This window comes from Saccopteryx bilineata, chromosome 2 (genome assembly GCF_036850765.1).
Source record: "Saccopteryx bilineata isolate mSacBil1 chromosome 2, mSacBil1_pri_phased_curated, whole genome shotgun sequence".
Lineage (NCBI taxonomy): Eukaryota > Metazoa > Chordata > Mammalia > Chiroptera > Emballonuridae > Saccopteryx > Saccopteryx bilineata.
Genome location: NC_089491.1, coordinates 34,287,995 through 34,313,735, shown reverse-complemented (window position 1 = coordinate 34,313,735; position 25,741 = coordinate 34,287,995). Strand labels below are relative to the sequence as shown.

The window sequence follows — 25,741 nt, the reverse complement described above, 5'->3', positions numbered from 1 at the left end:
GCTCAAAGAGACATAGCTGCCCCCCAGGCAGGGACATAATTCTAAATTAGGCCTTCTATAAATTCGAATCTAGTGATTTTTAAATGGCCTGTTAATTTAAAAAAAAAAAAAAAGGTTATATTGCTTGTCTAATTGTGTACAATTAGAATGTATGTCTTTAATTTTCTCTTAAACTTCGGGTAAAATGTTCCATTTTCCCCTCACAGCTGTGCAGGTGACAAATGCAGGAAATTAACAAATTACATTAGAAACCTCTTTGGTTTCCTCAGCTCCTTTGCACTTTGCTTTCAGCTGATGTCTTTAGGGGTAAGAACCACACTCATATGATCACAGCTGTGAAGACAACTGCCTTTTCATTACCACACTGCAAAATCAAGTCTCCTCATGTCAATTTAGCACCTTTAATTAGGTGATAGGTTGAAATAACATCGATGGGGGGTCACGTGTGCTGCAGGATAGCTCGATGCGTGCAGTGGAAGAGGATGCGGCATATTCATCTTCAGTATTTTCCCATCTCTTCAGGGCCAGCTCCTATTCATCCAACCAAGCCTGCTCACAGACACCTCCTCCAGGGAGCCTTCCCCGTTGTCCTTCAGATCTCCCAGCACTATTTGCCCCCTTGCTGTAAAAGGTCTGAATCGGAGTACAGAATGCTGGCCTCTGTATCTCTGAGATTTGTTTTATGGGCAGTCCCAGGAAAATTAGGTTGACTCAAGGTAAAAAGATTCAAAAGTGTTTTCCAAGAATGTGAAGTTTTCTTCAGTGGGGTAGAGGAGGACAAGAAAATGGAGAGAGACAAGAAGCATCAACTCATAATTGTGTCTCTTTAGTTGTTCACTGATTGCTTTCTCATATGTGCCTTGACTGGAGCGCTCCAGCTGAGCCAGTGACCCCTTGCTCAAGCCAGCAACCTTGGGGTTTCTCTCTACCCATTGTACCACCACTGGTCAGGCTCTGGGGCTCTTTAAAAAAAATGAGAACTTGTACATGAAACTGTTTTATAGGAAGTAAGTCCTTGTGCTAATGGACAATGAAAAGAGGCTCAACTGGTCTGTCAAGCCCACCTTTTCAACCACTTCAAGCTCCTTTCTCATCCTCACTCTAGCCTTGTATTTCCCAAAACATACACAACTGTCTTTCATTCCCCTGCGAAGAAGCCTTCCTAAACACACCTCCCCAACCTCCAGTCTAGGCCACCTCCACCCACACCTGACCACACTACATTATAATTGCATCCTTACTTCCCTCAATAAGACTGTAAAAAAATAAGCATTCAAACTGTCACATAGAAGCACTCAAATATTTGTTGAATAAATGAATGCATGAATGAATTCAAACAGAAGAAACTCACTGTGTGGGGTCCCAGATGGAAAACTTGGATCAATGTCTGACTATTTCTGGGATGCTGTTATGGATCAATATTAAGTACAAATATTTAATAGTAAGATGTTCAAAAATGAATCAAAATCTTGCTAAGTACTGAGTTCCCCATCACTGGAGGTATTCAAAGAGAGGCTCATGAATCATCTGTCTACCAAGTTCATGAAGGGGATTCACAAATTGGCAGTGAGTTTGCATTACTTAAGTATTGTGTTTTATGGGCACTGTTGGTGGCACGTTCAATGATTTTTAGGTGAGCTCCAGATTAATATATCTTAATAGGAATATTTTCTCTTTATTTACTTTTGTACTATCTTCCTAATAAACGATAGTAGTTTTCCACTCATGGTGTTTAAATAAAAGGATGAGCCAATTTAAAAGAAAATACTAAATAAGGTAATAAGTGATAAATGGATTTGGCACAATTAAGAAAGTGACATGCAAATGATGAGGTCTGGGAAACAGAACTGCAGGTTCAGTAAGGAGTCGAACAAAAGTATATGGTCCTCAGGAGTAAAATCTACTCAAATCTCCATCACTTTCCATTCAATTAAGTCATAATAGGCTAGATTTAAACAGGCTAGATTTATTTTCTAGAAAAATTATAAATCCATTTTCTCTTGACCTAGAAATCTCACTTCTAGGAATTCATCCCCAAGCTACACAGGCACAATATGACATGTGGCCAAGGTGCAGAAAGAATCAGATTGGAAACACCCCAAATGTCCATCAGTAGGGGACTGGCTGTACATACTACAGTATGTCCTCACAAAGAAGTGCTATGGCTCTCATCTGGGCACTGCAGAATGGGCATCATCAAAAGTTGCATAAAGAGGGCAGACCTCTCAAATAAAAGAAATTAATTACAAAGAAAAAAATAACTATAGAAGTAGAAATGGCTTAAGCAAGAGCGTTGCCGTATTAATCAATTTTGGGAATATGCTTGTCCTAAAAAATTGGTTTTTTATTTAACTGATAGTCAAATTTAGCTGGGCATTTTGTATACTAGCTGGTAACCCTAAGTAGCCATCCAAGTCAGAGACGGTAAATACACCTGAACCTATGTGACATTTTCAACAGGGCTGACAGTGGCTGCCGAGAGAAGTGGGTTAAGTCAATGGAGAGCATGTGGTGATCAATTAGTTATGTCTACAATTAGCACAGGAAGGGGGTATAATGGCATCAACATTATTCATTTATCTGCCACCCTGTGCTTGTCCAACTCCTCATTTTCCACACTGAGGGCCAGGGAAGACAAGGGACTTGCCCAGGCTCACAGACCAAGTCCACAGCTGGGCTGGGCTACACCCACTTGCTGCTCCACACTGCCTGCTTGGAATCGAAACAGAACACTCCCAATGTTGTGATTATGTAATATCAGATTACCCTCAGCAAACGTGAACACCCACACTGGGGACCAGAATGCATACAGCCAATCAAAGCCTCCACCTTATCCAATTCATCATCATGTCTCCATTTGAATGTCCTAGAATTACACCAAAAAATGCGAAACAAAATCATTTACACTCAGAGAGTTCTGTTGAAAAAGATGTCATTGTGACAGAAAGCACTCTGGGGTCAGAACCACAGTGCCCTTGTAAAATCTCGAGGGCTTTTGGTAGTACAGTACTCCCTCTGACTCTTGGTAGAAACAAAAAACAACTATGCTTTATTACAAAGCAGATATTTCATTTACTGTTTATTGAATCAGATGGGCTTGAATTAAATTTGGGTTTTTTTTTCATCTCTCTGTTGGTCCCCCCCTCTTTCTGTGGGTCTCCTCCTTGTAAAAGGAAGGAGAACACTATATAGCTTTTTATTTCAGCTCTAAGAATTCGTAATTTTGTAATTTCGTGCTGAATTTACAAACCAAGGAGAAATGCCTCTTTCTTTAGGTGAGAAAATGAACATTGCTGGACTAGAGACAATGTTGCCAGAAGGGTTTTTAACCAGCCTCTTTCACAGAGAGGTTTAGTCTACTTGTTTATGATTCCATTTGGGTATTACCCTTGTACTTCCTGCTCTTCTTACTCAAGTTCATTCATTAGTTTTCTCACTCACTCAATGAAGATTTATTTTCTAGAAAAATTATAGATGTATTTTTTCTTGACCTAGAAATCCCACTTCTAGGAATTCATCCACAACTTACATTGGCACAAATACGGCACATGGCCAAGGTGATTTCAACAGATTGGAAACACCCCAAATGCTCTTCAACATGGGACTGGCTGTACCTATGATTGTACGTCCTAACAAAGAAGTGCTATGCAGCTGTAAAAAGAATAAGGAATATTATCACATAATGATAAAACAGCGAGTTCTGGGAAAAGTAAATGAAAAGGTGCAGAATCGCATACATAGTATGCTCCCTTTTGTGTAAGAACGAAGAAGAGGAATAAACACGCACGCACACGTGCATATCTGCAATAAGCAGCACTGGAAGGTAAGAAAGTGATAAACATGGTTATCTACAGGGGTGGCCTGGAACAGAACCCGGGCAAGCTGAACTGGCACCAAGATTACTCTCTACTTGCTGAATAGTTTTGACTACAGAATCCATTAAAAGTTGTATATATTTTTAAAATAATATTAATCAATAAAAAATCAACTCCTGAAAACTTAAACAAAAATAAAGGCACTTAAGGGTATATCAAGCTGCTAACATAGTCATACAGAGAAAAATCTGTAAAGAGCTTTTTTTTTTTTGTAACAGAGACAGACAGATAGGGACAGACAGACAGGAAGGGAGAGAGATGAGAAGCATCAATTCTTCGTTGTGGCATCTTAGTTGTTCATTGATTGCTTTCTCACATGTGCCTTGACCGGGGAGCTACAGCAGACCTAGTGACTGCTTGCTCAGGTCAGTGACCTTGGGCTCAAGCTGGCGAGCCTTGCTCAAACCAAATGAACCGGCACTCAAGCCAGTGACCTTGGGGTTTCGAACCCAGGTCCTCTGCGTCCCAGTCCAACGCTCTATCCACTGCCTGGTCAGGCTGTAAAGAGCTTTTTCGACACATCTTTACTGTCCAACTGAAGAGGAATATAGTCCCCCCTACCAAAATACATGCATGCATGTGCACGCACACATATTCACAGCTTGTTAATTGTGAGAAGCCTACAGAAGAGTTTGAAGAACAGTACAATGAACACCACATACCTTTTGCCACCTCATCATTTTCTACATTTTTCTTCTCTGTCCTCTCTCTAAATACATATACACACACAGAGACACACGTATAATACATGCAGACGCACACAACTTTTGTTTTTGAAGCATCTGAAATTAACATATAGATGTTTTGACACTTCACTCACAAATAGTTAAGGATATAGCTCCTAAGAATAACGTTCTCTGATATCATTACATTTGTCATTCTCACATAAAAATACACACTAGTTCAGTATCATATAATGTATAGTCCACATTCAGACTTCTTCAATTTCCCAAAAATGCTCTTTATATTTCTAAAATTCAGGATTCAATCAATATTCATGCCTCGCATTTGGTTGTTATTTTCTTAGTCTCTTTTCATCTAAGAACAGTCCCCTGCCTTTCTGCTGTTCTTATGGTTTTCCACAACAACTTCTTTGAAGAATCCAGGCTAGGTGACATATAGAATGTCCTATATTTGACCTTGTGGTCAGATTCAAGTTGGAACATTTTTGTTAACAACATTAAAAATTGTATTTTCTAGCTCAGTCTACTGAAAAACATCTAGGAGCAGTGAATCCCAGGTAGCAATTAGCATATCTAATATCCAGATCTTGGTTTCTAAATACTATGTGATTTCCCACCAGAAGGAATCAGAGATCCTTGGAAAAATGGCTGACTTAAGTCTAGGGTGGGTAAAACATTAAGTGTCCAAACTAACTAAGCACAGAGAGGGAAGGAAGGGAAAGGAAGGGACAGGAAGAAGGAAAGAAAGCATCAAAAAAGGAACCAATCCTTTGTAGAGAAGAATGCCAGCTTAAATGTAGAAGACAGGCCAGAATTAGAAATGACTATTTGCAACTCCAATGTAATTAGTAGTGACTCAGACAAGACCATCAAGTGATGCTAACACGGATGGGTAAAAGATTCTGGGGAAACAGGATATTCACATGGTCTTAAAGTCTCACCCTACAGATTAGTTAATACTGAGAGGAAAGGTATCTTCACAATGAACCTAGCTGATACCACTTTAACCAAGTGATCAAATTTAGCATCATCAGTAGTAGCTCAACATGGGCCTCCCAACTTCATGTACTGGGAAGAACATGATATAAATAAACAGTGTAGCATTCTTGCCCAAACTGTCTAACCTGAATCTAATTATGAAGAAACAATCCAGTCCAAACTTGGATTTTGCAGGACATTGTATACAACTGGCTTGGGCTTTTAAAAAACATCAATGTCCTGCCCTGGCCGGTTGGCTCAGCGGTAGAGCGTCGGCCTGGCATGCGGGGAACCTGGGTTCGATTCCTGGCCAGGGCACATAGTAGAAGCGCCCATTTGCTTCTCCACCCCCTCCCCCTCTCCTTCCTCTCTGTCTCTCTCTTCCCCTCCCGCAGCCAAGGCTCCATTGGAGCCAAGATGGCCCGGGCGCTGGGGATGGCTCCTTGGCCTCTGCCCCAGGCGCTAGAGTGGCTCTGGTCGCGGCAGAGCGACGCCCCAGAGGGGCAGAGCGACACCCCGGAGGGGCAGAGCATCGCCCCCTGGGGGCAGAGCTTCGCCCTGGTGGGCGTGCTGGGTGGATCCTGGTCAGGCGCATGTGGGAATCTGTCTGTCTCTCCCCGTTTCCAGCTTCATAAAAAAAAAAAAAAAGTCCTAAAGCAAAAAAAATAAGATAAAATGTAAAAAAAGAACATTAAAGATTAAAGGAGACTAAGCACATGACAACAAATACAATGCCTGCTCCCTTCCCACCCACCCCACAAATAAGGGGCAAAAGGACATTTGGGGACAACTGGAAAAATCTGAAGATAATAATGTTGCTGTTTCGTTATTAATATTTCAGATATGGTAATTATATGCTGGTGAGGTAAGAGAATATAATTGTTCTTAGGAGATTCCTGCTGACAGATTAAGGGGTGAAGTGTCATTATGTCTGTAAATTGTTGTCAAGTGCTTCAAGAAGTAGCGAATGGAGAGGGCGGGGCCAGAGAGGGAGAGGAAAACAAACAGGGCAAACTGTAAACTGTGGCGGATCCAGGGGAAGGGAAGGCAGTGTTCATTTGGTTTCCTTTTCACTTTATTTTGCAGGTTTGAGATTTCTCAAAATTAAAAAATTGGAAGAAAAATTTGGAAGACAAGTAGAAACATCAGGAAAGCTGCAAAAACATGGCCCGCATTAAAACAGAATGTCTGCAACTGATTGAAACACCATCCATTTACTCAAGTTTTAAAGACCCATGAATTCATAATGCTACTTACCTAAAAGGGAGAGACTGAGAACCCCAAAACAAAACAAAAACGAAGATTTCTGGAGATTTCCGTAAACCCCAGGTCCTACCCTCACCGAGGGCGCCCACGATTGTCCCACAAGCCCCCCTGAATGGGAACTGAAGCCGAGATGGTGTTGCAAGGCAGATGTGTCTTCCAGGGGCAGGAATCTGGCTGGAAAGGCTTCCCAGAAGAGGGATGTTTGAGCTGAGAGCTGAGGAAAAATTCCTCTGTGCCAGTCGGGGCTGCTGGGAAGGATCACAGCTGCCTAGCTGTGCGGAGCATCTGCATACCCGTGACTCTAGCAAGACACTGAGGACAAGAAGGGAGCCATTCCCTGGCATGCTCAGAGCCAACGTACCATCTCAGGAGGAACCAGGCCAGTGTATGTAACAGCTTGCGTGGGACCTAGGGGCCAACCTGAGAAAATTATGTTTATGTCGGCATTTGGGCATAATCTAAACAGTCGTCCAACCCTAGGATTGTTTTTTCCTCAAGTTGAGCACTTGCCACTTCATAAGGTTCTACCTGTTCACCGTGGAAATAATAAATTATCTAATCTTCTTAGTAAACAGGTAAAATGAAAACCTGCTGTATAATTCAAAACGAAGTTAGGCTATGCTCTATTAAAAACAACAACAACAACAACAAAAAACCCATTCATTATAAAATCTCCCAGGGTAGAACTCTAAGTCCTATAGGCTGGATATACTTAGCATAGCTATTGATTTTCACCAACAACCAGTCCATCTATTTTCTGAATTCAAAAGAACCATTTATTTTTATATACATAACAGGTTACTGGATGAGTAATAAGTTTAAAAGTGGAGTGTGTGTGATGAATGATTTACAAGGAGAATACAGGCAGCACCAAGAGGTTCATGCTAGCAGGGGTGAGTCCTATGAGGAAGCTCCCTGCAGAGGTGGGCTGGGGAGGGACCCAGACGTGCAGGGCACCTCCTTCCAAGGCCTCTGGAGTCCCCACTCCTATTCCCTGAGGGCCACACACAGCAGGAAGCAAGGCAAGTCTCTGCTCTCTTTGCATCTTGTTTTCCTTGTCCTGAAAACAGGCCTGACTGGGATGAGGCCTGCTCTCTCTCCCCTCAGTACTGCCCTGAGGATTAACTGAGGTTGTGCGACAGGCAGTGCACCTGCCCGGTGGTTGCCAGCACGAGCTCTGGAGCCACTTAGTCCTGGCAATCCCTTGGCAAGAAACTCGACCTCTCTGTGCCTCAGTTTCCTCATCTGCGAAACGAGGAGAATAATAGTGTCCAGCTCATAGGGCTGGTGTAGAGTAAATGAGTTAATTTAGGCACAGTGTTTAGAACTGTGCCTGACTCATGGCAAAGACCACAGAAACAGAGGCTGCACTATTACAAATTGGTTTTATAGTGGGCCATCCAGATGTGTCCATTCAGGATTTCTGAGCACTGACTCAGCGCTAGGTCCTGTGGGAGAGGCCCTTGGGGTATAGTCAAAGCTCAGATGGGCAGGGACTCTCCAGAAGGAGTTCACAGTGCGGCGGGTAACAGCTGGTATTCCCAACTGGAACAGCATGGGCAAAGGCCTCAGAGCTGCAGGGAGCAGGTTCTGCCCCTAAGCATATGATGAATGGAACAGGAGGAACAGGAAAGTGGTGTCACAGCTCTTCCGCTACTCATGGTGTGACCTTAGGCAGGCTGCTTGACCTGTCTGGATTCACTTCCTTCACCTGCAGAATGGAAGGTGCTCTACCTGGAGAGGCCTGGTGGAGATGAAGAGACATCAAATCTGAGAACTCAGCCTAATTGCAAGACTGTTCCCACTATTCTACATGGAACTATGTGTTGAAGTGCAAATTGATAAGTGGTTTAGGAACAGAAAGGGAACCAGATCTCAGATCATGAAGTCCTAAAGGAGGGAGTCATATGCAGGGCCCAAAAGACAAGACAACAGGTTTAAGGCAGGTGCTGATGGCTTTGAGTCACAGGGGAAAATAGGGAATAACGACATGACATTATCAAGGTTATTCGGCCCATCAACTGGCCCAACCCTCCCCCTTTACAAAAGGAGGCCCAGAAAGTCCAGGGACACACAGAGGCTACACAGCTAGTCCCGGGGAGCTAGCTAATCCCAGATGCCAGGGCCTGTCTTCTACCTGGGAGGCAGACCAAGAGGCTGCCTGGATACCTTGGTCCACGAATGGGAGTCTCCAGGAGGGAGGAATGTGAAGCATGGCACAGAAAACAGTGTGAATATCATCTAAGGTTATTTTACAACCAGCCCAGGGTCACAGGTAAGAAGGTGGGACTGTGAGAGGCTACGGAATTTGCCCAGAGTCACCAACAAGTGCGAGAGCCTAGATTTAAACCCAGCCCATTGGACCCCAAGCCCAAGAAATACACCCAGTATTATCATTATTACAAATTGACCAAGCGCCTTAGCCACTCGGTACAAATGGGCAAAAGACCCACGGGACAGGAGGGACAGCCGGTGCTGTGCCGTGACACAAACCCTGTCATTTCCCCGAGCCCCGCCCAGCAGCCAGCAGGAGCACTGCCTCACAGGAGCACTGCCACGGTCCTGGGGGAAAACAGAACGTTTACAGCTGAAGATGCTTGGGTTCCAGCAAGAAGAAGTGGTTTGTCTAAGACCCCCACCCAGGAGATGGCAGGGCCGGGGCGGGAAGCCAGGCGTCCTCATTTTGACCCAGTGCTCTTTCCTTTGCTCCTTATTTGGAGCCACAGGTCCCCTCTGTGCGCTCCTGGCCACCCCGGGGCCAGTGGTCTCGCTGGTGCAAAGAGACTCCCAGGTCAGTGCGTCAGACATAGGCTTGAGTAGGATGCGATCTCTCTGAACCAGTCTGACAAGAGTCCTTATGGTCCATGATGCTGACTACAGGGACATCCGGAGTTGAAACACCGTCTGCACCTGCATTTTTACTCTGACATTCCAAAGTGGATCTTGGGGCTGAATCAGAAGGTGTTTTCCTCAAGCCAACTCCAGAGTCTGAATGCCCATCCTTAAAACCCTTCCCCCTCAGAGGCCCCAAGGAGTCTCGGGTGAGAGGCATCCTAGATCAGCAAGAATCCCTAGGATGCTGTTAAAATTCAGACTCAGGGTCAGTAGGTCTGGGGTAGGGCCTAGGCATCTGCATTTCTAATATTCTCCCAGGTGCCGCTGCTAGTCCCTGGACCCCACGGCTTCAGAGAATCTTTAGACCAGTGTTCCTCAAACTTACTGGTGATGAGAACTATCCAGGACACTTGTTAGGAACCAGTATCCCAGGCTTCTTCCCTGGAGATGCTGACCGGTGGACCTGGGAATCTCATTTTTAACCAGTAACCCAGTACCCCGCCCCCACCACATCCTACCGCCATCCATTTGGGAAACACTGCCTACTACAACCCCTCATCTGATGCCTGGATCCCCTCTGAGCATCCCCACCTTGAGCCACCCAGTCTCCACCTGATGGTGGCTCATCCGCGAAGGCAGGGGCTCCCGCCCACCTCTGGGCAGCAGGATCACCAGGAGCACTAACAAGCACAGAGGCCCAGGCTCCTAGATGCAGGGAAGGGGCTGGTGAGGTCGACCAGCTTGTCCTGGTAGACCCAAGACGTTCCTGTCCACACTTTCTGCTCCACATTTATTACTTCTCCCACTTACAGCAAGCCTAGGTGGTCAGGTTTTATACCCATTTTACACGTTTGTCCTCGAGGGGGGTGGTGGTGGAAGGAGTGACTTTTCTCACTCCCTCTCCCGTTCTTTCCAGACTTAACTAGTAGTTCCAGACTCAGTGTTATCTGTCATTGTGCCGCCTACTAGCAGCGTCACTCTGCTGTGAGTAGTGAGAGTGATTTATTTATTTAGAATGAATTCTTTACACCCTGCACATTTCCAGAAAGGCGTTGAGGTGGTGAAAGATGCATGAGCAGTGAGGCCATTGAGTTACATGCTGAGAACTGGTATTACTTTAGATACCATGGTCTGGAATTAAGAAGAGGGATCAGAGCCCTGAATTACGTCTTTAACTAGCTGGATAGGAAAGATATGAGTTGGGGTTCTCGGCAGGAATAGATGGGGAACAGTCATGCACTCGACAGCATCACGCCCTTCTTCACCTCTGCTTCTGTGAACCCAACTGAAAAAGTGTGTGCCTGGTACAGTGGCCGTGGGCTTATTCTGCTTTTCCGACAGGGTCTCTGTTTTCATTTTACTGTTCTAAATCACCTTCCCGGTCTGCGATAGTTCATTTCATCCACACAACTTTGAATCTAGAGATAAATGGAGACCTATACATCTTCAAGGAGTTCAGGGTCTGGTTGGTGTCTTGGACGGTGAAGCACCAGTAGTAATGGTGTTGCCCTTACCTCTGTAGGGTGCTTCCAGTCTGCAAGGTGCGTGCAGCTGCTCCGCGGTCCCTGCCCTGCCTCATCCTCTCAATGGCCCCAGAGGAAGGGCAGATTTAGCTAGCCCATCTTGAAGATGAGTTCATTGAGGCTGCAGGCAGTTGCCAATTTGTCAATAAGAGACAGAGAAGGGACAGTTACTCAGAGTTTCTGGATTCCTAGTCTCTGTTCTGGCTACTGCGCCAAACTGCCTCTCTGTCATGTACGCCTGTATTGAGGTGGCAGCACTGGGCACTGGAAATGGCACTGGCTGGGGAGAGCCTGGGAGAGTATAGAGCCAGCACAACACTTGCTGAGTGAGGGAATGGATAAATAAATATGATCACAAGTCAGTGAATGAATGAATGAGAACAGAACGCCTGTCTTCCTCTTCAGATCAACGGGCACTGCTGGCATCCCTTCTGAGAGCTCATACTTCCTCCTACCCTTCTGTACCAAAACAAAAGCTACTAAAGCCTCACCTCACACGTGATGTTCCATCTGCTCTCAGAAATGGCTTTACTGCCCCAGGCATCCAATGACATGACTAGGAAGGCCCATTTATCGCCTCTGGTCCTTGGGGTCTCTCCACCCCCTCCCCTTGACCCATAGAGTATATTCTTAGTATTACTTCTCCCCCTCCTCCCTTTTTTTTCCCTATGAATCTAGAAAGTGGAAGCATCTCATAGATTATTAATGTGCTAAATGGCCCCTCTGGAGACCAGTGCCAAGAAATGGCTCTGACCCGCCCTGGATTATTGGCCTCCATTCCCTTTCTTAGACAGCAGCCACAGCAAAGTTTCCAGCGGTGCCTAATCACACTGCCATTCCTAAAAGGTTTTCAATGGTTTTCAGTCAAGTCCACAGTCCCCTGTCACCTGCTCCACAGCAAGGGCGTGGCACCATGGGGGCTGGCCTGCTGGATTCACCCCCCCATTCTAGAATGTAAAGCTCTTTTTGATTTAAGTACAGTTGACATATGCTATTATATTAGTTTCAGGTGTACAACACAGTGATTTGACATTTATATACCTTAAAAAGTGATCACCACAAAAAACCCAGTCTCCATCTGTCATCGTACAGTTACTGTGATATGGTTGACTGCATGCCCTCATGCCTGGGACTTGACTCATGGTGGCTGGAAGGCACACCGTGTGTATACTCTGGGTGACTTGCTCAAGAGCCTCCATCCTGCCCCTGGCATCTTAGTTTCAGTGTAAACAACCTTTGTTGCTGATGCAAAACAGAGGGTGATTTTTAAACACCCATTGCTGCAATCAGAGGTCTGAATCTAGCGGAAGAAACCTTGTCACTGTAACAGCAGCTACTATTTTAGTATCTATAAAAATTATTTGCACTTAAATATATATATATATATATATATATATATATATATATATATATATATATAGCCCTGGCCGGTTGGCTCAGTGGTAGAGCGTCGGCCTGGCGTGTAGAAGTCCCAGGTTTGATTCCCGGCCAGGGCACACAGGAGGAATGCCCATCTGCTTCTCCACCCCTCCCCCTCTCCTTCCTCTCTGTCTCTCTCTTCCCCTCCCCTAGCCGAGGCTCCATTGGAGCAAGGATGGCCCGGGCACTGGGATGGCTCCTTGGCCTCTGCCCCAGGCGACAGAGCGATGCCCCGGAGGGGCAGGGCATCGCCCCCTGGTGGGCAGAGCGTTGGTCCTGGTGGCGTGCCGGGTGGATCCCGGTCAGGCGCATGTGGGAGTCTGTCTGACTGTCTCTCCCCATTTCCAGCTTCAGAAAAATACAAAAAAAAAAAAAAAAAAAAAAAAAAAATATATATATATATATATATATATATATATATTCTTCACTGATTCTCATCATTGCAAGAAACACAGAAGGCTAGTTTGCTATTGCCACTTTCCAAGAGAGAAAAGTGAGCCAAGAGAAAGAAACTAAGACCCCGGTATGTATTATAAAGCACTGGAGAGTGAGCCATGGGACCCAGCTTTGCCGTCACTGTGAGTACTTGGGCAAGGTCCTACCCACTCTTTGGGCCTCTGTTTCCCAGTCTGTATAATGGGGAAACTGGACCAAATGATCACCAAGTCCCTACCAGCTTTGCCTTGCTATGAACCTACCTCAAATTCCCAACCCATAGCTAAGTAACAACCTTTTGACTTTTCAGGCAACCTAGAGCTTTAGTAAGATAATCACTTGAGAAAATCAAGCCAGGTGACAAAATTGCTCTTCCTGTGAAGCAACTGCCATTGACTAACAGTTCAAGTGATGCTATAATTCTGTAAATAGTAAATGGCTTGATTTGGGGTTTTCCCTGTTTGGTATTTTTTTTAATTTTAAAACAAAGCATGATTTAGGGTTTTCAGAATTCATGTCCTAAATGTGCGGGGACATAGATGCCAGCACTCGTAGGAATATAGAGCCAAGGTCCTCCCTCTGCGTGCCCAGCTCTCCCCTCCTGAGCATGAGCTTCTCCAAGGAGAAAGCACACCACACACCCTGGCATCTTCCTTCCCAGCAAGGTCCCTGAGGGAGTGCCAAGGCAGGCCAGCAGGCAGGGTGGGCTGCCCAGGGGGCCCTTGGGACGATGCCAGGAGAAATGCATCTGCAATTTCATACTAATCTGCCGCGGCTGCCTTTTAAAGGACAGGCTCTGCGGGATACGGTTCTTGACGAAATCGTGTTTGCGATTTCCTGCAAGCAGCCCCTGATCCCTTTAGGAATCTGACTTTATTTTCATCAGCTAGACTATTTCTGTCGGCAAGCTGAGGCGGCGATCATCTCACTCCCGTGAAAGACGGAGTTCTGTCCGGGTCTCTGCGGAGGTCGAAGCCCCTCCGGCTGCCTCTCTGTTCCTTCACTGGGCTTGGCCTCCCTCTCCTGTTCCCGCTGCCCTGACTCCGTCTTCCCTACCCAGCTCCGAATCCTGCTTTCCCCAGGCCCCCTGCTTTCAGGAGGACAGACTGGGCTGGCAGGAGGGCTGCAGTACTGCTTGAAGATAGTGCAAGGCAGGGTTAGAAGCACGCCACCTTCAGAGCTTGGGGACAGGATTCTAATGGCGTCTAAAAGAAAACTTCAAAGAAAACATCTTAGTTAGAAAACATTGGGTCCAGAGATAGGAGATGAGGGCTGAGGCTGAGGCTGAGGCCATTTTAGGCCTTCCTCGTTTTTGTTTAACAAGGACTGCAGTGGGGGAGTCACTGGGTCCTTGGCAAGGCGCTAATGATCTGCCCTCATGATTAGGGATGAGCGGGAGGTCTGGAAGGCAGGAGTCCAGAACTCTGTCTGCAAACATTCCCGGGTGCCACTCAGCATCTGAGCCAGGCCTGCACCAGGCCCAGGGTGCAAGGGTGAATGAAGCAAGGAACTGACCGTAAGCAGCTCCAGGCCAGGGTGGGTGCAGGCCCAGAGCAGCAAACGCCATGGGAGGGGTGCGTGGGTAACGGAGCATAGGGGGACGGAGCTTCCCAGGGGAAGGGCAGGCAAGCTGCCCTGGGAAGGGTGAGCACGATCCTGCCAGGTGAAGAGACCACAGGCAGAGGAAACAGCCTATAGGAGCAGGAAGCAGGCCGGAAGAATGGCAAGGTAATGGAACACCCTCTTGCCAGATCACAGACTCTGGGGTTTCGTCCTGGCAGCACTAAGATGTATATTTGCCCCAGTGGCAGCCTCTCCTAACTCTTCCACGTGGGCAGCGTAAACTGAAGTTCTCTAGACTAAGAGCACGTGTTAGGTCCCAGTGTCTAGATAAACTGGCCTCAGAGATCACCTGTCTTAGCAAGTCTCCAGGAACCAACTGTATTTCAGCACCTGAGCTGCTGGTACAGATACAGCAGCAGGGGTGAGGATGGGGTATCCAGCTCTTGAAGGATCTGATGAACCCCCTAACCCGAACCTCCTCAGAGTGGAGCCCGGAACCTGCACTAACAGGAGCAGGTAAGTGACTCTTACTCTTACCCCACCCCCGTAAGTGACTCTTACAACAGGACGTGAGAGCCACCAGCCCGGTCTATGCCTACTCCATGTATTAAATCTCCCCCACAGCAGGCCTGGCAGAGCCTGGACGCTTGGGGAATCTCGGGCGACAGGGAGCACACTACTTCACAGCCAGGCAGCCCGCTCCATGCTGGGTGCCTCAGCCACAAGTGCAAACCTTGCTCCCCTCTAACTTCACCCGTTGCTCCTGCTTGTCCCCACCGACATCACGGAGAACCAGCCAAGTCTCTCAAAGAGCCACACAGCTCTGGAGGCTGACTCCTCCCTCATCCCCAGTGCCCTGTGAGTTCTCCAGTCTGAACACGCTCAGTCTCCAATGGCTAGACCCTGGCTCTTCTCGGATGACTCCCAGGCTACCCCTGGTGTGTCCTCCCAGGTCTGCGGGTCTGACAGATGGGAGAGGAACAGAGGCTGTGCATCAGACCCTGGCCTCTACGAAGGCCTTTGAATCTGGTTGAAGGAGCTGACGTGCCCAGTGGCTAAGGAACTCGCATCACGACTTAAACAACAGTAGCCTCTCAATGCAGCGACCACGAATCCAGAAGCCTGGCCACAGCAAGTTCAACTGAGCACGTTCCAGCGCCAGGGCGCCTTTCAACTCCGGCACACACATCCCGAGTTTTCAGTACCAGGAAACAACTGATTACGTATTCCAGGCTGTCTCCCCCAAAGGGAAGTCAAAGCTACTTTTCAATTACACAAATTATATGCCTTTTCCCATCTGTGAAACTGTTTCGGAGCCCAGGTTTGAATAAACTAAGGGAGTCATAAAATCCCTGAATGACAGCAGACCCACTGACCCAGCCCTCCAGCATCTCTGGAAGCAAGCGCAGCCTCCTGGAGGTGGGAGGGGTGGGGAGGCTCCCAGAGTCTGGCTTAGAATAAATGGGGCTGTGGTCCCTGAGAGGAGAGTGAGGCAGAAATCCAGATCTTCGTTCCCACATCCCCCTGACCCCGGGGCTCATTCTGTGATTCTGCTCTCTAACTGGTGGGCACCATCCAGTGTCCAGCCCTTCAGTGCCCCCAGACACAGCCCCTGACCCGCCCCAATGCCTGTCACAGATGCCCAGGGCAGCAGTAGCCTGTGCATGAGAATCCCTCCAGGAGCCTGCCGACAATGCAGAGGATTCTTCCGAGGTGGCTGAGAATCTGCATTTTCCCCCAAGCCCTTCACCTCCCCATGGTCAAGTCCACACTGTGAGAAACTGCAGAGGAGGGTGTCCGGCCCCCGCACTGGTTTAGCACCCAGTGAGGACCTCCTGTGTGCCAGGCCCTGTTCTCAGCACCAGCCACTGAAAGATGAAGAGAATGGGAGTCCCCGCCACCAGAAGCTTACAGTCCAGCAGGGAAGAATGGATATAAAATAAACTATTTTGCACAAAATGTAAATGCCGTGTGCACTATGGAAGCAATGTAGAACCGTGTTTCTCAGCCTCCTCTTCATGCTCACTCTCACTCTCCCAGAAGAGCGATTTTTCCCACTTCTGCCCCACTCTTGAAATTTTAATACTGCAGATAAACTATATATCTGCTTATGTATTGCTTGTATGTCCTATGCATTATACATAAAAAGAGTGAGATTTTTTTGCCTATCCCTATAAAAACCAATTTTCACCCCTTTGGGGTATATGGCCCCTGTTTGAAAAGGCATTGTTTAAGAAGAAACTATTAATTCACCTTGGGATCTGGGGGTGGGAGGCACAGAAAGAGAGGGATGAGGGAAGGCATCACAGAGGCGGTGGTCTCTACCCAGGGTTGTGAGGGATGAGTAGGAGTTCTGCAAAGCAGAGAAGGGGCTCAGCATCAAGTCTCCCTCGTTGGGCAGTCTGAGCTCCTGCCTTGCTCTCAGGTGTTAATGGCAGCTGGCGTCCAAGACGGTCCCTAGTGATCTTCACCTTCCCCTATAGTTTGTGTAGTAGCCCCTCCCACCCCCACCCCCACCCACACACACTAAATAAGAGCTAATTTGTATGATCAATGGAATATGACAGAAGTGATGATATATAACTTCTGAAGCTAGATACTAAAAATCTCAGCCACCTCTGCCTTGAACTCACTTTGGGGGAAGCCACTCAAGCAGCCCCATGGAGAGGCCCACATGGAGCGGCACCAACTTGCCAGCCATGTGAGGGAGCCACACGGGGAGCACTTCCGCCAGCCCCAGCCAAACCTTCAGATGATGCCAGCTCCGAGCCTTCAGGTCTTCCAATTGCACCCTGAGCACCATGGAGCAGACACAAGAAGTCATCGTGTGAGCCTGAATTCCTGACCCACGGAAATACTGAAATAATAAGTGATTGTTATTATTTTAACCACTAAATTTTGAGGTGATCAGTGACACAGCAATAAATGAGAATCCTCTCTCATAACCCGGTTTCCTGTCCTGTCAGCTCCTCTAGGCTGGAGGCTGTCCTGTTCACGCTCAGGTCAGGTAGCTCTGGCTGGTACGCCAGAAGTTCCCAACATCACGCTTGCTTCCGCAGCTCCTTGTAGAATTCCCAACAGCCCAAGTGAGGCGGGGAGAGGGCCAGTGGGCCCCAGGATTCCTCTCTGGGTGAAGATTTCCCAGAGAGCTTGATCTCTCGTCTGGGGAAAATGTCCATCTGCCAATCCTTTGTCCCGCCACCCCTTCCTCCTTCCTTCTACCCTCTGATCATTCAGCGGGCACCTAGGAAGGTCTGTGACGTGTTAGGCAGCAGGAAAACAGGAGTAACTCAGGCCCAGCTCCCGTCTTCAGGTTGCTCACAGCCCAGTTAAACATATCCTCGTATCTGTGGAGCCCTAAGAGGGGGACAGGCTGAGGGGCATGGGGCAGGGAGGAGGGGCGAGGTGCATGCCTGCTAGAAGTAAACCAGGAAGTCAGAAAAAGATTTTCTAGAAGGATTACTTTAGGTAGTGCGGTGAGGAAAGACTTCCTGGAAGAGGCAGCATTGTGAGCTGGCTCTCTAAGAATAGGTAGGACCGCCATGCCAGACATGGGGAGAATGGGACATCTCTGGGGGTAGAACAGTGTTTCAGGAAAGACCAGGAGTGCTAAGAAGTAGGGTGTGCCACCTGCGGAGGAGCAGGAGATGACAACAAGGGGCGGGGTGACAACAACACAACCGGAACATGCAGTGCTTACAGTGTGCCAGGCACAGTTGTAATCACTTTCTAATCACTTAATTCACACAGCAGCCCTCTGAGATCAATCCTCTTCCCACCCTGACTTTACAGATGAGAGACGGAGGCTGAGAGTGGCAGCTCAGTGATGAGTGGGGTGTGTAGTGAGCTCCTCAGCACGCAGGAAAGGAAGCTCAATTACAGAGAAGGGAAGCGACCTGACCAGGGCCTCACGGCTGTTTATAGGCACCGCAGGGCCAGAAGCCGGGCTCCCAGGGCACGCTGAGCTGTGCTGGCTGCAGTGACACGGTGAGGTCCGCACCACCACACACACAGCTGCCGCTCAGCCTCCTCCCCGGCTGCATCTGCCCACATTCAGCATGACCTGCTCCGGCCACAGCTCATGACTCGCTGCTGCCCAAGCCTACACACTCCCACCTCCCGCCTTTGCACACCCCACTTCCTCTGCCAGCCGTGCTCCCCTCCACTTCTTCAGCTGCCCAACGCCCTCTCCTCCTTCATAGCTAGCTCAGCATCACTTTCCTCAGAAGTCTTCTTTGCCCCTGGGCTGAGTGAGTGGCCCTTCCCCAGGACCCCCCCCCCTCCCTCATCACACCACTGGCTCCCACCACTCCTCTCTCCCCCCTCCCCCCCCAGCACCCGGGGCTAGACTCAGAGAGGTCTTCAGGCAATCCGAGCAAGCAGGGTGAAAACAGGTCCCCGCATGGTCCAGCTCCTGCCCACCTCTTCATTCTCACTTTCAACCCGCCGGCAACCCACCCACCACGCCCCACTGCCCTCTTTTCTGGTCCCTGAACATGCCAGGTTTGCTCTTGTCACAGGCTGTCTACATCTGCCATTCCACTCATAAACACGGACACTCTTCACCCAACCAGTTCCTCCTTGCCCTTCAGGTCTCAGCTCAGATGTCTCCTGCTCCATGAAGACTTATCTGAGTGCCCCACGGCAGTCGCTACTCATCCCATCACCCGGCTTATTTCTATCACAGCCCAGTTGCCTACCATAGTCTTACCTCATGGGCAGATCGCATACATTTAAATCATGGCTTTATGACTTATGACCTGTGGGTTTGGGGACAAGTTACTTAGCTTTTGTGTACTTCAGTTTCCTTATCTATAAAATGGGGATAATAATAGTACCTATAACATATAGCAGTTATAAGGATTAAATGAGTTAGTGCATATAAGTTCTCAGAACAGTGTCTGTTATGTACTAAACATGACATACGTATTATACAAGTGTTATTACTTGTTTATATTCTTACTGCCTGCCTCCCTCCTAGAATGTAAGCTCCAAAAGGGCAGGGATAATGCCTGTCCTGTTTAGCACTATATCTCCAGTGTCTAACAAAATTCGAGGCACACAGTTAAGTTGCCCATTATATTTACTGGATGGATGAATGAACGAATGATGGATGGATGGATGGATGGATGGGTGATGGATGGATGGATGGATGGATGGATGGATGATGGATGGATGGATGGATGGATGGAGTAAAGAAGTAGAACATGTGCATAGGCAACCACTCATCCCAGGTGGTCACACCTTTCTACACTCTTCTCTCTCGCACTTTCTAGCTCTGGTGAGTTTTACCTAAACAGACCACACATTCACTGGTAGAACGTTTGACAGTGCATAACATTTGCCACTATAAAGAGTAAATAATTGGCCAAGAGTCCCAGGAAAGGTTTAACCCAGGGGAAAGGAAGTCTTAGCGCAGGGGTCCCCAAACTGCAGCCCCTGGGCCGCATGCGGCCCCCTAAGGCCATCTATCCGGCCCCCGCCGCACTTCCAGAAGGGGAACCTCTTTCATTGGTGGTCAGTGAGAGGAGTACATTGACCATCTCATTAGCCAAAAGCAGGCCCATAGTTCCCATTGAAATACTGGTCAGTTTGTTGATTTAAATTTACTTGTTCTTTATTTTAAATATTGTATTTGTTCTCGTTTTGTTTTTTTACTTTAAAATAAGATATGTGCAGTGTGCATAGGGATTTGTTCATAGTTTTTTTTTATAGTCCAGCCCTTCAATGGTCTGAGGGACAGTGAACTGGCCCCCTGTGTAAAAAGTTTGGGGACCCCTGTCTTAGCGGATAACAGAATTTCAGGGGGCGGGGGTGTGATAGGGAATAAAAGACCATCTGGTTAAGGGAACAGAGAGTGCAGGGCTCTGAGGCCTGAAGGTCCAGGGTGCATCTTGGGAAAGGTGGGTCATCTAGAGGCTGAGGCACGGAATATGTGGCAGGGACAGGAGGTGACGCTGGACAGCAGACTGGCAGGATACTGATGGCACTGAGTCAGGATAGGGAGTGACTGAAAGATTTCAAACACACCGAGCTGGTGCTAGGGCTGCCCGTTAGAGAGCCACTGTGGTGGCCACACCAGGGTGGGCCAGAAGGTCAGGCCAGTGGGAGGCTGTGCAATTACCAGAAAAGGATGGGCCAGGGCCTAAACCAGGCAACTTGGGAACCATGTTGGATGAGGAACCATTCCTGAAAAAGACTGGTGGTCAGTCCAGACAGTCCCCCAATGGAAAGTGGCTTGGAACTTACCTGTACCAGATTCCAGCCTTGGAGGGACTCTGCAATGATGGACGTAACGGACGGACAGACGCCTCCAAACACCATCAAGTGGTTCGGCCCGTATTTTATTGCATCGTAGAAGGCTTTCAATCCTTTCGCATTATCACACTGGGGAGCAACATACAGAAAGAAAAGCCCAAATTAGAACCAGCTCTCCTCAGGGGCAAGGGTCCAACAGTGGATTCACACAAACAAATCTGCCTCCTGGGAAACCTTCCGGGTTTCAGTTCCCTCGCTGGTGGGATCTCTGTTTAAGCCAGCCCTGAGCCCGTGCTGTGAGCTCCATGAAGCCTGATCTTGGCGCCCCCCATCCTGGCTCCCAAATGCCTCACAGTGGGGTCTCCCCCTTCTATGGTCATTTATATGTAGGATGGTTATTACCCCAAAAAAGCAGAAAATAACAAATGTCGGCAAGGATGTAGAGAAATCAAATCTCTTGGGCATCGCTGTGGGAATGTAAATGGTGCAGCTGCTGCTGAAAACAGGGGAGCAGTCCCTTAAAAAGTTGAGCAGAATCACTCTAAGAACCAGCATCCCGCCTCTAGATACTGAAAGCAAGAACTCTGGCAGATATTGCCAAACCCACATTCACAGCAGCATTGTTCACAGCAGCCAAAAGGTGGAAACAACCAAAATGTCCTTCAACATATGAGTGGGTAAACAAATGCGATAGATACATACAATGAACTATTATTTAGCCTTAAAAATGAAGGAAACTCTGGTATCTATTACAACATGGATGACCCTTGAAGACATGACGCTAAGTGAAAAAAGCCAACTGCAAAAGAACAAATACTGCACGATTCCACTTATATGAGGTACCTAGAGGCAAATCCACAGAGGCAGGAAGTAACATGGTGGTCGCCAGGGCTGAAGAGAGGGGAGGGGAGATTGGCGTTTACTGAGTCCAGTTCCAGCTTAGGACGGTGAAACAGTTCTGGAGGGGGATGGTGGTGATGGTGGTGATGGTGGTGATGGTGGTGATGGTGGTGATGGTGGTGATGGTGGTGATAGTGGTGATGGTGGCACAGCACTGTGAATGTACACACTGCCCCCGAACTGTATGTACACCTAACAGCGGGTATGATTGATGTTACGTATACTTTATCACAACAGTAAAAGGAGGAGGAGGAGGAGGAAGAGAAGGGGATGAATCTAAAGAGAAGAATTTGTTCAGCAAACACTTGCCAAGCATGGCTCTGGGTTCAGCCCGGGGCTGGACGCTCAGGAAATAAAAGTCAGACCCAGCCCTTGCCAAGGAGCTCACACAGAGAAAGAAGAACTGACCGCGACAGCAGATCCTGGAGATCCACCATGGAAATGAACGAGGACCACTGTCCACGACCGGTGGAGGTGAGTACGCTCACTTCCCACCTCCCACCTCCACCTCTCTCATCAAGCCACGTTCTCATCTCTCCCCTGGACAGAGACTCCGGCTGCTAACTGGGCTTCTGCGTCCCTGCGGCCCAGTGAGGCCCACTCACCACCTAGCAGTCGGAGGGTCCTTTGTAAAACATAAATTACTTCCTCTTACTCTTCTGCTTTCTGTGCACTTAAAACCCAAACTCTTATCAGAATGTAATTCTCAGAAGCTTAAACACATCATTCTCATGAAATCCATAGTGGCTACATGTCACCCCTTTATTTAGCTCATGAACAGGAGTGTCTGCAGGGTGAGAAAGTGGATTCAAAAGAAAATTTAAGAAACTGGGATTTTTTTACAGTGAATGAAAAAATAAGAAATAGATGATTGCTAAATTAGATACAAAAACTGATTAATGTCCTACAGGAAGACAGAAAAGAAAATGATTAAAAACCAGCACATTTTACCAGTTTTAGAGAATTATAAGACATCTGGGTGTTAAATTCCTCCAGTTAGGTGGCCCTCCCGTGGGGCTGTTGGAAAAGGCCCTGAGTGTTAGGCCATCTATATAATGACCGCCTTTGTACTATTTACAAGTTTGGTGTGACATTCTTCACCTTCCTTATCAAAATGGATGCAAGACGGGAGGTCTAGCCCTCCCTCTCACTCTGACCTGATTTCCCTCCCCTCTCCCCTTGCTCACACAGTACAGCCTCACCAGCCTCCTCCTTGTTCTTTGAAATTGAAAGCAATTTCCTTCCTGTCTCTGGTGGGCCTTTGCACTTGCTGTTTATTCCAGGAATAATATTTCCTTGGTTCTCCACATGGCCCACTGCTTTTCATCATTCAGGTCTCAGCACAGCTTCCTCCTCCTCAGCGAAGCCATTACTGTCCCCTCTTCACTCCAGGGCCCCACTCCCAGTCACTCACTAACTGGCCATCCTATTTACTGCCCTAACATAGTTTCTAAAATTATCTGAAATCATTCTTCCTATTTTTTAATTAAAAATATTTTTTTTATTTATTGACTTTATTAAAAAAAAATTTTTAATATTACTTTTAGAGAGGGAAGAAGGGGGAGAGAGATAGAGACAAGAACATTGGTCTGTTCCTGTACGTGCCCTGATTGGGGATTGAATTGGCAACCTCTGTGCTTTGGGATGATGCTCCAACCAACTGAGCTATCCAGCCAGGGCTAGTTATTGATTTTAAAGAGAGAGAAAGGAGGAGAGAGAGAGAAACATTAATTTGTCCTTCCATTCATTTAGGCATTCACTGGCTGATTCTTGTATGTGCCCTGAGCTGGGATCGAACCTGCAACCTTGGTGTATCAGGATGATACTCTAACCAGCTGAGCTACCCGACCAGGGCAATCTTTTCTATTTTTTTAAATTTGCCTTTTATTGGCTGACCTCTCAACTAGAATATAAAACCCCTGGGGGCAAAAATGTCTGTTATTGTTTTTTCTTCTGTCTCCCTGGAGCTTGGCCAGGAGCCTCAGTCAGGCCTCAGTGAGAACGTGGGGAAGGCCCGAAGGAGCACCCTGCTGTTCTCCTTGTATCTACCTTCTCCCCTCTCTTTCTACTTCCACATCCCTCTCCTGATTTCTGTCTTCCTCTCCATTCTCTGTCCTCCTCTTTCTTTCTGCTCCCCCTCCCTTCCCTTCAGTGGCCATAATGTGGGACCAGAGTGGGTTAGTGTTTGTTGCTCTTTCCTTGTTTATTTGAGAAGCTGGGGACTGTGACTCACGGTGAGTGCTGAAAGGGATAGAAAAAGGAGTCCGACACAGCTCGTGGCCTCAGGGAGCTTAATGTCTGGTAGAGGCAGTGAGACAGGGGCGGGGCGTCCATGTCACATGGTAGACAGTGTTCAGGGCTGGGGACAGGCAGATCCAGGCTGCAGGCACCACAGAGGTAACCAGGGAGGGCTCTGAGGGTGGAGTGCTTGAGACTGAGTGATGAGGGCAAGGCCACCCGGGCTAGGCTAACAGGGCTCTGAATGCCAAATGAGGGAGTTTGGACTGTAGCCTATAAAAATTTGGGGAAAATTCCATTAAAAATTTTAAATTTAATTTTTAAATTGGCCAAGGTGGGTTTTTTGTTTGTTTGTTTTTGTTTTGTTTTGTTTTGCATAGAGAAAATAAGAGAAAGGTAATAAGGATTGGAGAGATTAGGAGGGAGGGAGGGAGAAAGATTAAGTTATTGTTTCTTGGAGCCCTCTATTAATTGTCCCTGTTCCTTGATTGAGAGCCACACTTCCCACCCTCAGTAGAGCACAAGTAGATACAGCAGCAGCTCATGTTGTAATTGTTTCAATCATGATTTATTGAATCATTTCCCATTTTAATACATTCTAGTAATGTTTTAGCTTGTTTTCTAATCTGTAGCTAATGATAATGATAATACAGTAGCACAAGATTTATAACCAAAGTTGCATTAAAATAATATTAGCAACAATGAACTAATTAATACTTGTTTGCTCAGGAAACATTTCCCCATCACCTAGTCCATGCAGGATTCTGTATTAACAAAGATGTCCCGGCTTCTCACAAGCAGACGACTTTAGAATACATCAACTCAAACACCTCAGAACACCTGACAACCAGTATTTGAACTGGAAGGATCTCCGAACGTTCAAAAATGTTTATGTGACTCAGTTTTCACCTAGATGGGCAGATAGAATTCTGGCCCCCATGAACTTGAACTTTGCCCCTTGGTCTTCCTCTCATGAGTATGTTATGTTACAAGGCAAAGGGACTTTGTAGATGTAATGAAGGTTACAAATCAGCCAACCTGGAGATATTATCCAGTTGGCCCAATGTAATCACACAAGCCCTGAAAAGCAGAGATCTTTTCTGGCTGGTAGCAGAGAAGAAACCAGACATTCAAAGATCAATTTGATGTGCCTTTGTTGGCTTGAAGATGAAGACACAGGGCAAGGAAAGAGGAACCTCAGTCCTACAACGGGAAGAAACTGAAATTCTGCCAACAAACCGAATGAGTCACGTCCCAGCATAAGAACCCGGCACAGCTAATCTTGATTCTGACCTTGTTCCCCAAACAGAGGACCCAGCTGGGTCACACAGTGCTTGACCTTCTGGCCCAGGTTGTAGTAGCCATAGACAACTAACATGGCAAAGGAAAATAAGAAAAGTAAGAATAACCTCCTCTTTCAAGATAAATGCATTCCATATAAAGAGCCCTTTTTAATTTATAGATAAGATCTTTCATGGTTTGTATGGTATTGAAATGCTTTTCTATATATTACAAATTATGGACAGTTATAAGAGGATTTTGTTTTTAATGCCCTATTGCGGCAAAATAAAAGGTTTCCCACCCTAGGTAAGTTTCTGTTCCATGACCATCACTCCCCACTTGTTCCCTTAGCCTTCACAGCTTCGTGAAACCCAAATGTGTGTGGGCGTCGCTGATCTAGCCAGCTCTACACCCTCATTATCAGATGTTGAAGGCTTGTCCTCAGTGTGAAGGGACTGGTCCATTGTCCTTCAGGATCAGGGGAAGG

General features: G+C 47.2%; 1 protein-coding gene across 1 annotated transcript in view; it reads right to left on the bottom strand.

The window, feature by feature from the left end:
• The window catches only part of GABBR2 (gamma-aminobutyric acid type B receptor subunit 2), a 394,966-nt gene that overhangs the window by 263,167 nt on the left and 106,058 nt on the right, over positions 1-25,741 (bottom strand). Inside the window, exon 2 of the mRNA XM_066256664.1 lies at positions 20,827-20,964. Within this exon, the coding sequence (XP_066112761.1) occupies positions 20,827-20,964 (138 nt within the window). The remainder of the gene's footprint in view (positions 1-20,826; positions 20,965-25,741) is intronic.